At 44.5% G+C, this 18,310-nt stretch overlaps 1 protein-coding gene and 1 long non-coding RNA gene across 4 annotated transcripts in view; one reads left to right on the forward strand and one right to left on the reverse strand.

Moving 5' to 3' along the window:
• The window catches only part of ctsh (cathepsin H), a 33,649-nt gene extending 21,013 nt beyond the window's left edge, over window positions 1-12,636 (reverse strand). Inside the window, exons 1-3 of one of the 2 annotated variants that reach the window (XM_059953063.1) lie at window positions 12,307-12,636; window positions 4,090-4,121; window positions 1,446-1,551 (exon numbers count right to left, since the gene is read on the reverse strand). In XM_059953063.1, the coding sequence (XP_059809046.1) occupies window positions 1,446-1,551; window positions 4,090-4,121; window positions 12,307-12,385 (217 nt within the window). In that variant the 5' untranslated portion in view covers window positions 12,386-12,636. The remainder of the gene's footprint in view (window positions 1-1,445; window positions 1,552-4,089; window positions 4,122-12,306) is intronic. The other variant, XM_059953064.1, reaches the window with a different exon arrangement.
• The window catches only part of LOC132382643 (uncharacterized), a 51,734-nt gene that overhangs the window by 14,374 nt on the left and 19,050 nt on the right, over window positions 1-18,310 (forward strand). The window contains exon 1 of one of the 2 annotated variants that reach the window (XR_009508438.1): window positions 4,130-9,683. The exons of the other annotated variant lie outside the window; for it this stretch is intronic. This is a non-coding gene — a long non-coding RNA (uncharacterized LOC132382643). Of the gene's footprint in view, window positions 1-4,129; window positions 9,684-18,310 lie in introns of those variants that run through there. 2 annotated transcript variants of the gene reach the window in all.

The raw sequence follows: 18,310 nt of genomic DNA on the forward strand, positions 1-18,310 counted from the left end.
GTTAATACATTAGGCCTTTGGGGATTTATGTCAATGTAAATATTACAGATTGTATAACATTTATAGTGAATGTATTACTTCACAACTGTAATTTTAATAATTACATTGTTTTTCTTTACTCTGTATCGGTCTATGAAGTCACTTCAGCTGTTGTACATGGAGTATATATATATTGCATGGCAATAGTTAATCAAATGAACTTCAATCCATGTTTCAACCGGAAGCTTTTAGTTCTAATGTGTTGACCTCATGACCTTGCTTTTCACCGTTTTGCTCTCCTTTCTGTTTAATCTTAATTATTTTTAGGGTATTTAGAAACATTGGGGAGACTGATGGCAGGTGATTTGTCTATCTGGCACAAAAAACATTCTAGCAAATTTCTACAGATGTGCTGTGGAGAGTTTTCTAACTGGTATGGAGGCCCGGGCCACTGCAGAGGGTTCAAAAGAACTGCAAAGGGTTCAGAACTCAACCAGCTCCATCTTGAGCACGAGCCTCCCCAGCATCAAGGACATTTTCGAAAGCCGATGCTTCAAGTAGTCGGCATCCATCATTAAGGACCCTCACCACCCAGGACTTGCCAGCTTATCATTACTAGCATCTGAGAGGAGGTACAGAAGTGTGAAGACACACACTGAACATTTCACGAACAGCTTTTTCCCCTCACATACTTACTTAAATGACCACCATTTTGTGTGAAGAAATGTCATAACTCTCTGAACAGCATTGATTTAATTTGAAAGTTGTGCCCCCTTATTCTGCTCTGGGCTCAATTTAATTGATCGATATGCAGAGCTTTGTCTAGTTAAAGGGAGCCATAAATCCAGCTAGAAGTATAAACTTAGTGGCCACTTTATTAGAGACACCCTGTACCTAATAAAGGGGCTACTATGTGTATATTCGCAGACTTCTGCTGCCACTTCAAGGTTCCACGTGTTCTGCATTCAGAGGTGTTCTTCTGCACACCACTATTGTAATGTGTGGGTATTTGAGTTACTGTCACCTTCCTGTCAGCTTGAACCCGTCTGCCCATTCTCCTCTGACCTCTCTCATTAACGAGGTGTTTTCACCCACAGAACCAGTCTGCCCATTCTCCTCTGGCCTCTCTCACTAACAAGGTCCTTTTGCCCACAGAATTGCCACTCACTGGAAGGATTTTTGTTTATTGCTCTGTAAACTCTAGAGACTGTTGTGTGCGAAAATCCCAGGAGATCAACAGTTTCTGAGATACTCAGACCAACAATCTGGCACCAACAATCATTCCACGGTCAAAATCACATTTCTTCCCCATTCTGATGTTCGGTCTGAACAACAACTGAACCTCTTGACCATGTCTGCATGCTTTTATACACTGAGTTGCTGCCACGTGATTGGCTGATTAGATAATTGTACTAACGGGCAGGCGTCCTGGTGTACCTAATACACTGGGCACTGAGTGTACTCACTCTGAAAGGAGTGTTCGCCACTGTTGTGAGCATCAATCTTTCTCTTGTTCTGGATGAAAGTGTGCATCCTGTAGGTATAGTCCTCATTGCTGTAGTCTTTGTTGTGCTGAGCGGGAATCAAGTAAAATATTATCAATAACAGTTCGCATTTACAGTATGCATCAACTATTAATGCAGCGAAACATCCCAGAAAGCTTAATCAAATAAAATATGTCATTAAAGCCCATGTTAGGTGGCAAATAAGGACCGTCTTCAGAAGGGAAAGGTTGCAAGATATCCACACCTGAGAAACTTGCATATGAAAGGTCACTTGGGATGAGCTTTACAGTGAGCTGCCTCACTCCCCCACACCCACCATTGTCTTCCGTCTACCCATAGACATGCAGATCCTTTTCAAGAATCTATCCAATTCCTTTGCACGCAGTTGACTTTGCTTCCACTGCCCTTTCACTTAACACAATCCAGATTGCACAAAAAAAATCACTGAATGAAATAAGATTTAATCCGGATCAGCAAATTTGCTAATCGCACTAAGATTGGAGGTGTCGTGGACAGGATCTGAACAGGCTGAAAAAATGGCAGATGGAGTTTAATGCAGACAAGCGTGAGGTGTTGCACTTTGGGAGGACAAACTAGGATTGGATTTAGCCAGTGAACAGCAGGGCACTGAGGAGAATGGTAGAGCAGAGAGATCTGGGAATCCAGATCTATGCGTCCTGGAAAATGGGCTTACAGGTAGAAAGGGGTAAGGAGAGCCTTCATTGGCGGCAAGGCACAACACTTTACACTGCAGGCAACTGGAGTTCAACTCCTGCCGCCTCCTGTAAGGAGTTTGTTTGATCTTCCACAGTCCAAAGACTTAGCAGTGAATTGCAAATCGCCCTGTGATTAGGCTAGGATTAATTCGGGGACGTTGCTGGGCAGAGTGTCTCATTGACCACAAGGGAACGGGCACATCTGTGGAGATTTTCACAGCCACAGGATATCTGAAGGTGGTTAACAGTTAATTAAGTATTTTGTGACATAGGAAATTCTACATCCATTCTGGCTGCAGTCAGTTCCCAAAGGCTGTGAAGTGATAATGATGAGATAATTATCTTGGTAGTGGACAGATTTGAAAGAATCTAGGTTTGCTAACCAATGTCACAAACCAATGTAAAGCACAACCAATAAGGGACAGGTTGCACATACAGGATGTGTCTTACACAACGTTCGCATTGTGGCCAGTACCACAGGGAGGAAAATATCATGACCTTATCTATGCCCCACATGATTTCTGACATCAGCAGTGGTAGCGATTGAAACCCATGACCATAGTAGTGTTTGGGAGATGCCACAGGTATATTTTTTACACAGATAATGGCGGGTGCACGCTACCAGGACTGCTGATAAGGGCATATACATCAGGGACATTTAAGAGACTCTTAGATAGGCATGTGGATGTTAGCAAAATGGAGAATTATGTGGGAGGGAAGGGCTCGACTGATCTTAGAGGTCAGCATGACACTGTGGGCCGAACGGCCTGTACTGTGTTGTTGTGTTCTACCTTCTATGATACAATATTCCTAGGAATCAAGACATTTAAAAAGGAAAAGAATTTCTCAGAATGGGAATGCAGAAAAGCAGAAGTGTAGAAGTTTCGCAGAGTTGAAGGGACTTTCCATTAGACACAGAGGTAGTTCCTCCTTTGAATGAAGTTTAGAAATAGACAAAGGAATCTAACTTAAGCTCAGGGTAGGCAATGAGTACAGGAGCCTCAATCCCACACCACCAGGTTCAGGAACAGTTATTACCCCTCAACCATCAGGTCCCACACCACCAGGTTCAGTAAGAGTTATTACCCCTGAACCATCAGGTCCCACACCACCACAGGAACAGTTATTACCCCTCAACCATCAGGTCCCACACCACCAGGTTCAGGAACAGTTATTACCCCTCAACCATCAGGTCCCACACCACCAGGTTCAGGAACAGTTATTACCCCTCAACCATCAGGTCCCACACCACCAGGTTCAATAACAGTTATTACCCCTCAACCATCAGGTCCCACACCACCAGGTTCAGTAACAGTTATTACCCCTCAACCATCAGGTCCCACACCACCAGGTTCAGGAACAGTTATTACCCCTCAACCATCAGGTCCCACACCACCAGATTTAGGAACAGTTATTACCCCTCAACCATCAGGACCCACACCACCAGGTTCAGTAACAGTTATTACCCCTCAACTAACAGGCTCCTGAACCAGCGTGGATAACTTCACTCACCACAACACTGAACTGATTCCACAAACTACAGACTCACTTTCAAGGACTCTACAACTCATGTTGTCAGTATTTATTTTATTTCTGTCTGTCTTGTTTTGTACAATGGTTATTTGTCAGTCTTAGCTTATGCATAGTTTTTTTGTAGATTCTATACTATTCCTTTACTTTTCCCGTAAATGCCTCCAAGAAAACGAATCTCAGGGTGGTACATGGTAACAAATTAATAATTTGATAAATTTTACTTTGCCCTGGTCAATCCGGTCTATAAAAGCTCAGATTCAGTGGGTGGAGGGAGAAAGCTAAAAAATATGAACAGCAGTTTGAAATGGGGGGGGGGGGGGGGAGAGAGGCAGAAACAACAAAGCACAAATAGTTACCGTTATCATCCATTTCTTGAAAGAATTTATTTCTGTAAAACAGAGCAAAGAAAATTATCTCTAGTGATGCTCTTTAAGTCACTGTGCTCCCTCTGTTACTAAGTTTGCTGATGCTCAATATGGTACACACACTGTCTGTATCAATAAAATCGCACTTCTTTTAGCTATGTCCCAACCACGGTCAGTCCATTCCACTGAATACCATCCCTGCGTCACAGTACCATCGTGGTCAGTGCAACGCTTCACAACACCAGTAATCAGCGATCAGGATCTGATCCTGCGAGGAGTTTGTTCCTGCCTGTAACGAGTTTGTACCTCTCCCCATGATCGCCTGGCTTCCTCTGGCTACTCCGGTTTCCTCCCGCCGTCTGAGGGTTAGGGTTACTAACGGTATGCTGGCGCGGGAAGCGTGGTGACACTTGCGGGCTGCCCTCGGCACATCCTCAGACTGTGCTGGTTGTTGATGCGGACCAACACGGTCCGAAGCTGTTGGTTGTTTCATGTACAGAACTGTGCAAAAGTCTTGGGCTCAGGGTGCCTGAGATTTTTGCAAAATGCTGCAGTAAGTTTATGTATTGCACTGTACTGCTGCAAAACAAAAGAACAAATTTCATGACATTTGTGAGTGATGATAAACCGGATTCCGATCTGGGTCTCTAATGTGGACTGAGAGTGGGAAGGGGGCAGGGAGAGGGAATCATGGTTGGGAAAAGGGGAAGGCCTCCAGTTCAGACTACATTCTCATGAGTTGTTTCTATACCTTTTCTAGTTTAATTACCATAAGACCATAAGATATTGCAGCAGAATAAGGCCATTTGGCCCATCAAGGCCAATCCATTTTTCATCTTCACCCCAAAATCCTGCCTTCTCCCCGAACCCGTTCATGCCCTGACCAATCAAGAACCTATCAATCTGCCTTAAACACACATAAAGACTTGGCCTCCACAGCTGCCTGTGGCAACAAATTCCATAGATTCACCACTCTCTGGCTAAAGAAATTCTTTCTCATCTTCGTTTTAAAGGGATGCCCATCTATTCTGAGGCTGTGTCCTCTGGTCAAAATCAAATCAAATTTAATTGTCATTCAACCCATCCATGGGCACAGCTGAATGAGACAGCGTTCCTCTGGGGCTGAGGTGCAATAACATACACGCGCATTCAAAATAATAAGAAAGGTGAAAAAAAAACATAATAACGTGAGAACAAATTTTTAATCCAGGTCCCTCAGTGACAAGTCCCGCAAATTGATGGTTCCAGCCATCCTGCCTGTAATTCCAGTGATCCAACACTGGAGGGCAGCACTGATGTGCGAGGCCAACCCGACCATGCCCGGATGCCACGCTATAATCCAACCCCAATGACTGAGGCCTCATCCTAGCTACAACTGAGGCGACACTGCTGTCTCATTGCCTGCCCCACTCCCAAACAAGTCTCTCCCACCATAGGAAGCGTTCTCTCCACATTTACTCTGTCAAGACCTTTCACCAGTCGATAGGTTTCAATTAGGTCCCACCTCATTCTTCTTAATTCTATTGAGTACAAACTCAGGGCCATCAAACTCTCTTCATGTGACAATCTGTTCAATCCAGGAATAATTTTTGTGAACAGTTTCACCACATCCTTTCTAAGACAAGGGGCCCAGAACTGCTCACAATACTCCAAGTGAGGCCCCACCGGTGCCTTATAAAGTCTCAACATCCTTGCTTTCATGTCCTAGTCCCCTTTAAATGAATGCTAACCTTGCACTTGCCTTCCTCACCACAGATTCAACCTGCAAATTAACCTTTAGGGAATCTTGCATAGGAACTCCCAAGTCACTTTGCAACTCAAGAGTTTTGAATTTTCTCTCCATTTAGGAAATAGTCTACCCTTTCATTTCATCTACAAAAGTGCATGACCATATAATTCCCGACACTGTATTCCACCTGGCAATTCTTTTCCCATTCTCCTAATCTGTCCAAGTCCTTCTGTAGCCTCTCTACTTCCTCAAAACTATCTACCTATTTTCATATCATCTGCAAAATTTGCAACAAAGTCATCTATTCTGTCATCCAAATTATTGACATATAATGTAAAAGAATCCCAACAGATTTGCCAGGCAAGATTTTCCCTTGAGCAAACCATGCTGACTTTGGCCTATTTTATCATGTGCCTCCAAGTACCCCGAAACCACATGCTTAACAATCGACACCAACATCTTCTCAATCACTGAGACCAGACTAACTGACCTATAACTTCCTTTCTTCTGTCTCTCTCCCTCCTTGAAAAGTGGAGTGACATTTACAATCTTCCAGTCTTCTGAACTATTCCAGGATATAATGCCTGTACAATCTCTTCAGCCACCTCTTTCAGAACCCTGGGGTGTACACCACCTGGTCCAGGTGACTTAACTACCTTCAGACCTTTCGATTTCCCAAGAACCTTCTCTCTAGTTATGGAAACTTCACACACTTCATGATCCCTGACACCTGGAACTTCCACCACACTGATAGTGTCTTCCACAGTGAAGACAGTCGCAAAATATTTATTCAAATCTTCCACTATTTCTTTGTGCCCCATTACTACCACTCCAGCATCATTTTCCTGTGGTCCGATATCCACTCCTGCCTCTCTTTTACACGATGTATCTGAAGAAACTTCTGGCATCTTCATCCTTTCTGTAGCAGGGATATAGCATCCTTCCAATTGCAAAATGGTCAGATCTGCACAAACCACAGCAGTGTGGTCTAATCAACAAGTTCATCGTGAATATGCAAGATTGGAACATGCAAATTAATCACAAATATGCAAATACACTTTCAGCACCCAACTGTAAGTCACTATATTCTGACATGTAGTGGTTTTAGCAGGTGCCCCTGGGACCGTTCTCTAAACACTTCCTTACAGACAGATAAAAATATTGGCCGTTTCTACACTCTGCTAATGATCTAACCCTGCTTGCTTAACCCCATTTATTGGTGGCTGGCAGAGTAGTGTAGCAGTTAGTGCAACCGCTTTACAACACCAGCGATCACCAATAAGGGTTAGATTCCCGGATGGTGCGCAAGGGACCGCGTGGGTTTCCTCCAACATAGCAAAGACGTACAGTTAGGGTTAGTGTGTCGAGGGTGTGGTGTGTTGGTGCTGGAGACCTGGCGACACTTGTGGGCTGCCCCCACAACAATCTGCAGACTGTGCTGGTCATTGATGCAAATGATGCATTTCACTGTAAGTTTTATGTACACGTGATTAAATAAAGATAATCTTTAATATATCTCTTCACTCTCAGATACAGTTTCAGATGTACTTATCATGTGTACGTGATAACATACATTGAAAAGTGTTTCTGCATCAGTGAGTTGGACTACGCCCTATCAGTGCGCGGAGAATTCCATTCAGAATTCACTCAGGCATGCAGTCTGAAGCTGAAACAAAAGTGTCATTTCACCTACTATCCTCAGCCACAAGATACTGTCTATGCCCTCTGTTACTTCTGACACCTTCAGTGCAGCCAACTGTTCCATTACCTTACAGAACAGTCGAGCACAGGGATAGGCCCTTCTGTCACCAGGGTTAAGACTTACACGGTGAATAATACTTTGATGTGTGCCAAAGAACAAAAGAACCTGTAAATACAGATCCATAATTCCTTGAAAGCGGCAACACAGACAGATGGGTTTGTGAATGCCATGGTAGCAGTGCAGTTAGCGCGATACCATCATAGCTCAGAGTGTTCCGGAGTTCAGAGTTTAATTCCGCCTCCATTTAATTCTCACTGTGACCACGTGGGTTTCCTCCTGGTGCTCTGGTGTCATCCCACAGTCCAGAGGTGGCTGGTAGGGTCATTGTATATTGTCCTGTGATCAGGCTAGTGTTAAATAGTTGGGTAGCTGGGCGGTCACTCTAAAGTTCAAAGTACGTTTATTATCAAAGTGTGTATACTATATACAAGTTTAATATTTGTCTCCTTACAGGCAGCCACAAAACAAAGAAACCCAATAAAAACCCCTTAGAAAAAAGACAGACATCCAATGTGCAATAAAATGAACAAATCATACGAACGATAAAAAGTAAACAAATAACATTCAGAACTAAAATTCAGGAAAGTAGATCAGCCACAGAGCCAGTTCATTGCTGCAGCCACTGCCTCATTTCAGCTTACAGACGAGTAAACCTCAGGGTGCAATGAGCTAACACCGGCCCACCCCTCACCACCGGTCCCGACACCCTGACCTCTTCAATCAAATAAAAAGGACTTTTGGCACGTTGGCCTTCATAAATCATGACATTGAGTATAGGAGTTGGGATGCTACGTTGAAATTGTACAAAAATTGGTGAGGCCGAATTTAAAGTACTACATGCAATTCTGGTCACTTACCTAAAGGAAATATTTCAATAGACTTGAAAGAATACAGAGCAAATTTACAAGGATGTTGCCTGGACTTGAGGACTTTAGCTGTAGGGAAAGGTTAAATAGGTTGGGACTTCCGGTAAATTGTCAGCTTGTTTGAACGCACTGGCCAACCAAAGGTCAGTTTTCCTTTTGTCTTATGGTTTTATGAGTGATCTGTTTGATGTTCGGAACTGCTGACCAGGCTATTGAAGGAGCCGGTAGACGAGTCAGATAAAGAGAAGCTGGTGCTTGACTGGGTGAAGGAGAGAGGGTGGTCGGCCAGGAGAAGGAGTGGTTGGTGATGGGTTGGGAGGTGCCAGTCAGCTGGGAGAAAGAGTGGTTGGCAGGTGGAAGGTGCGGAGGAACTAACCTGAGTGCAGACCATGCTGCTGCCAGCTATTTGAAAACACCAGAGTTGGTGCCCACAAGCAGCGTGCAGTGTAGCTGTGACTGATCGCAAGACCCTGTTGGACACTAACATTGGGAGATGTCGCAGGCCTGCTTCCCTTCTCTGGTGGAGAGAGAAAGGAGACGAGGCAGCAGTGTGGTTTTGATTGTAGTGAGGTCAAGGCCTCAAGCGGGCTTGCATTCTGCTGCAGACCAGGTGAGACGACACTAGTGTGGAATCTGTGCTCAGTTGGGAGCTGGCCTGTCCTGTCAGTGCTGCCCTCCTGTGTTGGACAGGTGGAAGGACAGGCCGGATTGTACCCTCAGTTGGCATGTTGCTCAGAGACTTGGACTAATCATGTGATTTCTTTGTAACAAATGACGTGTGTGTGTTTTTCTTTTCTCTCTCACTATTTTGAATGTACGTTATGCACCTGGGCCCCAGAGGAATGCTGCCTTGTTCGACTGTATCCACGTATCCAGGAAACCTAACAAATCTGATACAGTTCTTCGAGGAAGTAACAAGCAGGGTGGACAAAGGAGAGACAGTGGATGTCTTTTACTTGGATTTTCAGAAGGCATTTGTTGCAAGGTGCAACACACGAGGCTTCTTAACAAGATAAAATCCCATGGCATTACAGGAAAGATACTGGCATGGATACTGGAATGGCTGACAGGCAGGAGGCATTGAGCGGGAATAAAGGGGGCCTCTTCCAGTTGGCTGATGGTGACTAGTGGTGTTCCTCAAGGGTCAGTATTGGGACCGCTACTTTTCACATTGTTTGTCAATGATCTGGATAATGGATTTGATGGCTGTGTGGTGGATGATACAAAGGTAAGTGAAGGGTAGATAGTGCTGAGGAAGCAATGCAATTGCAGCAGAACTTAGACAAAATGGAAGAATGGGCAAAAAGGTGGCAGATAGAATACAGTTTGGGAAATGTATGATGATGCATTTTGGTAAAAGGAACAATAGTGTGGACTATTATCTAAATGGGGAGAAGTTTCAAACATCAGAGGTGCAGGGGGACTTAGGAGTCCTTGTGCAAGACTCCCAAAAGATTAATTTACAGGTTGAGTCTGTGGTAAAGAAGGCAAATACAATGTCAGCATTTATTTCAAGAGGAATAGAATATAAAAGCAAGGAGATGATGCTGAGGCTTTATAAGACACATGTCAGGCTGTACTTGCAGTACTGTCAAGAGTTTTGAGCCACAAATCTCAGAAAGGATGTGTTATCATTGGACAGAGATCAGAGGAGGGTCACGAGGATGATTCTGGAAATGAAGGGGTTAACATATGAGGAGTGTTTGGAAGCTCTGGGCCTGTCCTCACTGGAAGTTAGAAGGATATGGGGATCTCATTGAAACCTACCGAATGTTGAAAGGACTAGATAGGGTGGATATGGAGAGGAAGTTTTCTCTGGTGGGAGTATCCAGAACTAGAGGGCACAGCCTCAAAATTGAGGGGTGACCTTTTAGAACCGAGGTAAGGAGGAATTTTTTTTAGCCAGAGAGTAGTGAATCTGTGGAATGCTCTGGCACGGACTGCAGTGGAGGCCAAGTCTGTGGGTATATTTAAGGCAGGTTGATCGTTTCCTGATCAGTCTGGGCATCAAAGGATCTGCTGAGAAGGCAGGTGTGTAGGGTTGAGTGGGATCTGGGATCAGCCATGATAGAATGGTGGAGCAGACTCGATGAGCTGAATGGCCTAATTCTGCTCCGATGTCTTATGGCCTTAATGCAAGCAGGCATTTTCAACTGAGGTTGGGTGAGACTAGAACTAGAGGTCATAAATGTTTAGGCTGAAAGGTGAGATATTTAAGGGGAGTCTGAAGGGCAGCCTCTTCACTCAGAGGGTGGTGTGAGTGTGGAATGAACTGCCAGCAGAAGTGGTGGATGCAGGTTCTGTTGTAACATTCAATGGAAGTTCGGGAAATATATGGACGTGAGGGGAATGGAGGAGTCTGATCCAGGTGCAGCATGACATGTAAAACTATGACAAACTTCTATAGACGTGTGGTGGAGTATATCAACTGGCTGCATCATGGCCTGGGATGGAAACACCAAAGCCACTGAATGGAAAATCCTTCAAAAAGTAGCAGATACGGCCCAGTCCATCACGGGTAAAGTCCTCCCCACCACCGAGTACATCTACATGGAACACTGTGGCAGGAACCGTCATTGGGGACCCACCACCTAAGCCATGTTCTCTTCTCACTGCTGCCATCAGGATAGTGGTACAGGAGCCTCAGGACTCTCACCACTAGGTTCAGGAACAGTTACCACCCCTCGACCATCAGGCTCTTGAACCAAAGGGGATAACTTCACTTGACCCATCACTGAAATGTTCCCACAACTTATCAACTCACTATCAAGAACTCTTCATCTCGTTCTCAATATTGCTTATCTATTAATACTATTCTTTATTTTTTGTATTTGCCCAGTTGTCTTTTTGTGCACTGGTTGAACGCCCAAGTTGGTGCGGTCTTTCATTGATTCTATCATGATAATTATTCTATTATGGATTTATTAAGTATGCCCGCAAGAAAATGAATCTCAGAGTTGTATATGACGACCTACATGTACTTTGATAATCACTTTGAACATTGAAAGGGGCACGAACACGGCAAAATCAATGCAATTTTTTTTCTTTCATGCGTCCATTAGAAAGAGTCGCGGAAGGAAGAACCATTCCTGGCTTCTTTTCCAGCCCCGATGAAGGGTCGGAAGTCGAAACGCGGACTGTTCAGGGAGGCTGCCTGACCCGCTGAGCTCCCTCAGTATTCTCCTTTGGATTTCCAGCATCTGCAAAATCCCCTCTGTTTATGAAAGGGTGATTAATTAGACGAAAGGGGGTCCGGTATGAGGGAGTTTGCGATTCATGCCGGTAGAATATTTGTGAGTTGGTAATCCTGTTTGGGGGGGGGGGGGTAACAAGATGAAGAGTCGACTCTCACTGGAACAGCTCCTTCTCAACTTCCCACATCCCCCTACCCAGCAATATTTTGCCATTGGAATTAGTCACGCAAGACTTGGCTGAAGGCCAAATGATTTGAACAGATACAATATTTCTATTTTCAAACCTTAGAATCGAATAGACCAAGAACTGATTTTGCCTCTTGTATTTGCCCTGGCTTTTTGAAAGAGCTCTCCAATTAAACCTTAACACGAGAAAATCTGCAGATGCTGTAAATGCTGAGTCCTTCCAGCATTTTGTGTGCGTTGCTCTAATTAATCCTTCTCCGCTCTAACCCCTACACCCATTTCCTTTTCTACCACCCTTTTTTTGGTCCAAAATTCTTGCTTCCGACACGCTCCCAGACTGTGATTTCCAACCGCGATTTACAGTGGATTAACACTGCGAGTACAAGTTTCTGCACGGCGAGCTTCTTCACCGCGCACCGAGTTGACCACAACAGAAATCGTAGTCTCTGAGCTTCCAAAGAAACCTCTTACCTTCGAAAGAATACTCGAGCTGGCTACAGACGGAGTGGAAAGCCAGAAGTATCGGGATAAGCACTAGTGACTTTCCCATCTTCGGCAGACTCCTTGCTGGAACTCAACTAGGGCTGGAATTCCCTTCCGTCCGCCGAACCTGCTGGTTCCACTTCCTCTCACAACGGCCCAAAGAGCAATCAGTTTGGGCCACAAACTCGGAGCGACAAGTCAGTGCACTGCTCTGGTGTGGGGCCGTGGATCAGTTTCACTTGTGATCTGCGGCTGTCACAAAAAGGCGAGGGCAGGAAGTGAACCAAGTAAAGGCAATGGTACGGGAGGAGGATTTTACCACCTCGGGGGGCGGGAGATAATTGCTGACTGCAAGTGTTGGGAATTAGTGCGGGACTAAAATTGAGGATGGCGCCACCATCTGGTCTGAAGGATATATTGTTCAATAATAGTTCTGCAACTTTCAAATGGAGTGATGGAAGAAACATCACTCCACCTCTGCTCCACTGTAATCACCTCAGCGCTGGACACCTTTGAGCACCTCCCGACAGTGCAAGAACTGAATGCAGAGCCGACCCTAGAGGGGCTCAGCAAGGCCACCGGGCAATTCCCCCAGACCTGATCAAACTCTGCATGAGCACCTGACTGCACCCAATGCATGAAGACCTCAGTCAGTGCTAGCAGGAAGGAGCTGTACCTCAGAATATGAGGGATGCCAAGACCACTTCCCTCTACAAAAACAAAGGTAAATAAGCAACTGTAACAACGACAGGAGCATTACCCTTCTGAGTGTTGTTGGCAAAGTCTTCTCCAAAGTCTTCTTGGTCCAGCTACAGAAATTGGCTGAAGGTGTCTACCCAGAGTCATAGTTTGGCTTCTGTGCTGTAACGTCAACTGTAGACATGATTTTCACTCACCACCAACTCCAGGAGAAGTGCGGAGACCAAAATAAGCCCCTTTACGTTCATGTTTAATGATCTCACCAAGGCATTTGACTTGGGCATCAGAGACAGGCTCTTTCAGATTCTGTCTAAGGTAGGCTGCCCAGCAAAACTACAGAGCATGATCAAACCCTTCCACAGCAACATGAAGGGGACTGTGCTGTACAATGGCAGCTCTTTGCAGCCCTTTGACATAAGCAGCAGTGTTAGGCAAGGCTGTGTTCTCATCCCAACACTCTTTGGGATCTTCTTTGCTCTTCTCCCGAGGCTTGCATTTGGCACTGCAACAGAGGGGATCCACCTCCACACTCAATCAGATGGCATGCTAAGTTAACAAATTTCATGACACATGCCAGTGATAATAAACCTGATTCTGATTTCTAATGCTTTTTAACCTCACCCACCCGGAAGTAAAAAAAAAACAAAGTGCATGGTATTGAGAAATATACCTGACATAATCATTATATATACCTGAAATATAATCACTATGTACTAGCTATTTACTATACTATGTAATCACTTCTAGGTACTGAATATTACTATGTATTATTTTACTAGACACATTTTGCTATGTATTGTTTTAACTAGATACTTTGTACTCTCTTAGCTGCATACTGTGGTAATTACAGAACACCTGTTTAGCTAGCAGCACTAATTAGCTGAAATGTACTCCATGTATTATACTCAGCTTTTGTTTAGTAAGAGATAACGGTGGCGGACAGGATGGTACAAGCAGGAATTGTAATGTGAGGGAGGTTGTCTGGAAAAATAACCTTGGCCAGGAATAGGGCCCCAATGCGAACTGGAAAGAAATACCGGTGGCGTACCGAGAGCTAGGCAAGAGCGATTGATTAGTTAATGTATAGATGATATGCAACTAAAAATTGATTGGGTATGCTGATGAAACTGAAATGTAACTGAGATAAGAAATTACTATAAAGAGTGCCGTACACCGGAGCTCGGTGGGCTTTCGGTGACAAGTTCATTGTTTGCCTCAGCCTTTGTTTGCAAATAAAGGTTTAAATTTCTCAAAGAATTGTCTGCGTCTCCTGGTCATTTCAAGTAACCACGACAATGGTCAGAGACGTGCTGTTTGCAGAAGATGCAGTAGTTACAACCCACTCTCCATAGCACCTTCAGAGCTTGACGGATCTCCCAGGCCTATAAGGAATTTGGTCTGACTATTAATATGAAAAAGAAAAACGGGACAAAATGTGGAGGCATTACTGGATATATAACAACAAACTGGATGTTGTTCATCAGTTCACATACCTGGGGTCCCTCATCAGTGACAACCTCTCATTGGATTCAGGAATCAAAATGCATCAGGAAGGATGCAACCAGTTTGCCTGCCTCACCACGCGAGTCTGGGAAATCTACAAGCTCTCAGTAAATGGACTCAACGGAGGTTGCATCTTAGCACTATCTATGTACCGTAACCGCTGTGCAAAGCACCAATTATATAAATGACTCAAAATTTTAAAATAAATTTAGCTTCAGGCTGGTTAATACCAGAGGACATCCTTTCAAGGTGAGTGGAGATAGGTTTAGGGGGAGATGTCAGAGGTACATTTATACTCAGAGTGCCAAGTGTGTAGAAAGCCCTGCCAGCGGCTGTGTGGTAGAGGCGGATATATTAGGGACATTTAGAGGAATGTTAGGTAGGCAGATGGATGAAAGTAAAGTGGAGGGTTATGTGGGAGGGAAGGGTTAGGTTGGTCTTGGAGTAGGTTAAAAGGGCGACACAACATTGTGGTTGTGGGGTGTCATTAAGGTGGCAGGGTGGACATATGTCTCTACCAAAGGAAGCGTAAAGCACTCGTTCCCTCCACTAGCCTGCAGGTCACCTTTGGGCAAGGTGTAGAACCTGTTTAGCCCCCAGTCAGAGTCATGTGAAGCCATGGGAGCAGGTGGTGGATGGTCATATGAGCAGCTGGTGCATATCACAAGTCCTGGTTATGCAACCACTGAGGCCAGGCAGACAATCTCTGAAGAGTATCGATAACGGTTGGAGGTCACCTGACTTGTAAAGACTCTGCCCAGAAGAAGCCAATGGCAACTACTTCTGAAGAAAAAATTGCCAAGAACAGTCATGGTCATGAGACCATGACCACCCACATCATATGACACTGCATGTAATGAATGAATAAATATTGTGTTGGTAGGGCTGGTACTGTTCTACGTTCCACATTCACAAACCATGGAGTATGACTGATCTATTGTAATTTCCCCCCACTTTCCCTCTTCCATTGTATTCAGCATCCTGGTGAAATATGAAAAGACGTTAAAGATGGTTTATATTGTATCTGCAAATATTTTAGTTGTAAATATTTAAAGAGTATATGGGATATGTTCGATATAAAAAAAATTTTGGCACTACAGAAACAGGAGAAATATCAAAGAGGTGGAGAAATTGGAAGATGCAAATATGATATCCTCGATTAATGGTCAGCACACGATTGTGGCAGAATTAATCCTTGTTAGGAATATCGAAGCAATGGGGAAATTCGATGTGATTTATGGTTAGCACGTGACTACAGCAAGGTTAATGTCTACTTGCAAGAGGGCAGGGCAGCACAATTGCTGGACAGGGTTCGATTCCCTCTGCTGTCTGTAAGGGGTTTATACATCCCCCCCCCCCCCCCCAGTGACCATGTGGATTTTCTCTGGGTGCTCCGATTTCCTCCCACGTTCTGAAAAAACATGCAGGTTAGGGTTTTAAGTTGTGGGTACGCTACGTTGGTGCTGGAAGTGTGGTGGCACTGACGGCCTGCCAGCTCAACCATGGTCGTTGATGCAACACAACACATTTCACTTGCCGTACATGTGACAAATAAAGCTAACCTTTCATTTTTTTTCAATCACTGGTGTCGGCAAAACACAGGATTTGGAGCTTCTGTTAATGAAGGTAGAGAGAGTTGGGGCAGGACACTCAGAACTGAGCCTCAATAACGATCACGTAGACTGTAAGACCATAAAATATAGTAATAGAATGAGTCCATTTAGCCCATCGAGTCTGCTCTGCCAATTCATCATGGCCAATCCATTCTCCTGTCTTCTCCCCATAACCTTTCACACCCTGACTAGTCAAGAACCTATCAACCTCTGCCTTAAATACAGTGGAAGCCGCCTGTGGCAATGAATTCCGCTGATTCACCATCATCTGGCTAAAGAAATTCCTCCTCACCTCACCTCTGTTCTAACTGGATGTCCCTCTATTCTGAGGCTGTGACCTCTGGTCCTAGAAAACATCCTCTCCACATCGACACTATCCAGGCCTTTCAATATTCGATAGGTTTCAATGAGATGCCTCGTTATTATTCTAAACCGCAGAGAGTACAAGGCCAGAGTCATCAAACACTCCCAATAGATAACACTATTAGTGATTAAAAGCTGATGCGGACTTCGCATTCTACTTCTACTTTTACAAAATGTTTTAATTTCAAAATGATTTTAAAGGAGCTGCACACTATGTGGCCATTTTATTAGGTACACTTGTACATCTGCTCATTAATATAAATATCTGATCAGCCAATCATGTGGCAGCAAAATGCATAAAAACATGCCGACGTGGTCAAGAGGTTCAGACCAAACACAGAATGGGGAAAAAATGTGATCGAAGTGACTTTGACTGAAAAGCGATTGTTGGTGCCAATCCCAGGATTTTTACACACAACAGCCTCTAGAGTTTGCAGAGAATGGTTCAATAAACGAGCTGCGGCTTTGTGGGTGAACACACCTTGTTAATGAGAGAGGTCAGAGGACAATGTCCGGACTGGAGCAAGCTGACAGAAAGGTGTCGGTAGCCCAAGTTACAACAGCGGTGTGCGGAAGAGCATCTCCGAGGCACAACACCTCAAACCCTGAAGTGGATGGGCTACAGCAGCAGAAGACCACGGACATACAGAAATACACTTGGTGGCTACTTTATTTGGAACAGGAGTATCTAATGATGTGGCCACTGAGTGTGGGGGATGTTTTTAGTGATTATATGCTGACATGGACTTCACATTCTGGAAATGCTTTTAAAAGAAATATATGTGGTTAAGTTGTCATGGGACTTTACCTATCGAAAATAGCTGACAGTCATAACCGGGGGTGGTGGGGGGGGAGTGCTGAAGAGAAGAAGGTGCTCAGGTCATTGCTCTGCCAATTATAAGTTTGCTGTTCGCTCTGCCTTTTATCTTACCACCTTTCACTGTTGACTGCCTGTTATCTGCAAAGCCCATGTGGAAGGCAGAATTATCTGTTGCCATAACAACAGAGAATTCTGCCTCCTCATAGGTTGAAGGCAGTGGAGACAGCATGCAATATTGCAGTTTATTACCTTATTAGCCCAGAAATTCTGCTGATGTACAGGAGTGTACTGACCCCACGAGGCACCACCTCTCCTCATATATACCCTCTGTGGCTTCAGTGACCCACCTGTCAATTCCGGCAAGGCAACGTTCAAAGAGACAAGTATTGCAAAACGTCTATGGAGTTTGGTCTGCTGCCTCACTAGGTGCAGTTGAGGAAAGTAATAATTTCCACATAAACCATCTCCTGGAGCCACCCTGCATTATTTAATGCACTGGTATCAAAGGGTTTCAAGTGGAACTTTGTAGCTGTTTTGATAAAAAGCTGCTAATTGCGGGAGGATGGGAAAGGATCCAAAACGGACTCTTTGAAGGCAAATGGTCATACAAACAAATCACAGCATCAACTCAGACACAGTTTGGTAATGGAGGGAGCATTACTGGAGCTGTTGCCCGACACTTACTTGATGGAGTTCCTAAAGCTGAGTGCCACATTTTTATTTAGTATCCAATTTGATTTCTTATTCATAATGAAGACAGAGACCTAGGGGCAGGAAGCCCCAGCAGACAGAACTACGGAGTTTCTGTTGCAATGATGAGGCCACTCTCAGGTAGGAGGATCAACACCTCACATTCCATCAGGGTGGCCTCCAGTCTGATGGTATGAACATCAATTTCTACTTCCTCAGAGAGGATTCGGACTGTAAAGATAGGGGACAAGCTCTCCTCTACAATCACTCTGAGCACTGGTGCCCCACAAGGCTGTGTACTCAG

The sequence above is a fragment of the Hypanus sabinus genome, chromosome 28 (assembly GCF_030144855.1).
Source record: "Hypanus sabinus isolate sHypSab1 chromosome 28, sHypSab1.hap1, whole genome shotgun sequence".
Classification (NCBI taxonomy): Eukaryota; Metazoa; Chordata; class Chondrichthyes; order Myliobatiformes; family Dasyatidae; genus Hypanus; species Hypanus sabinus.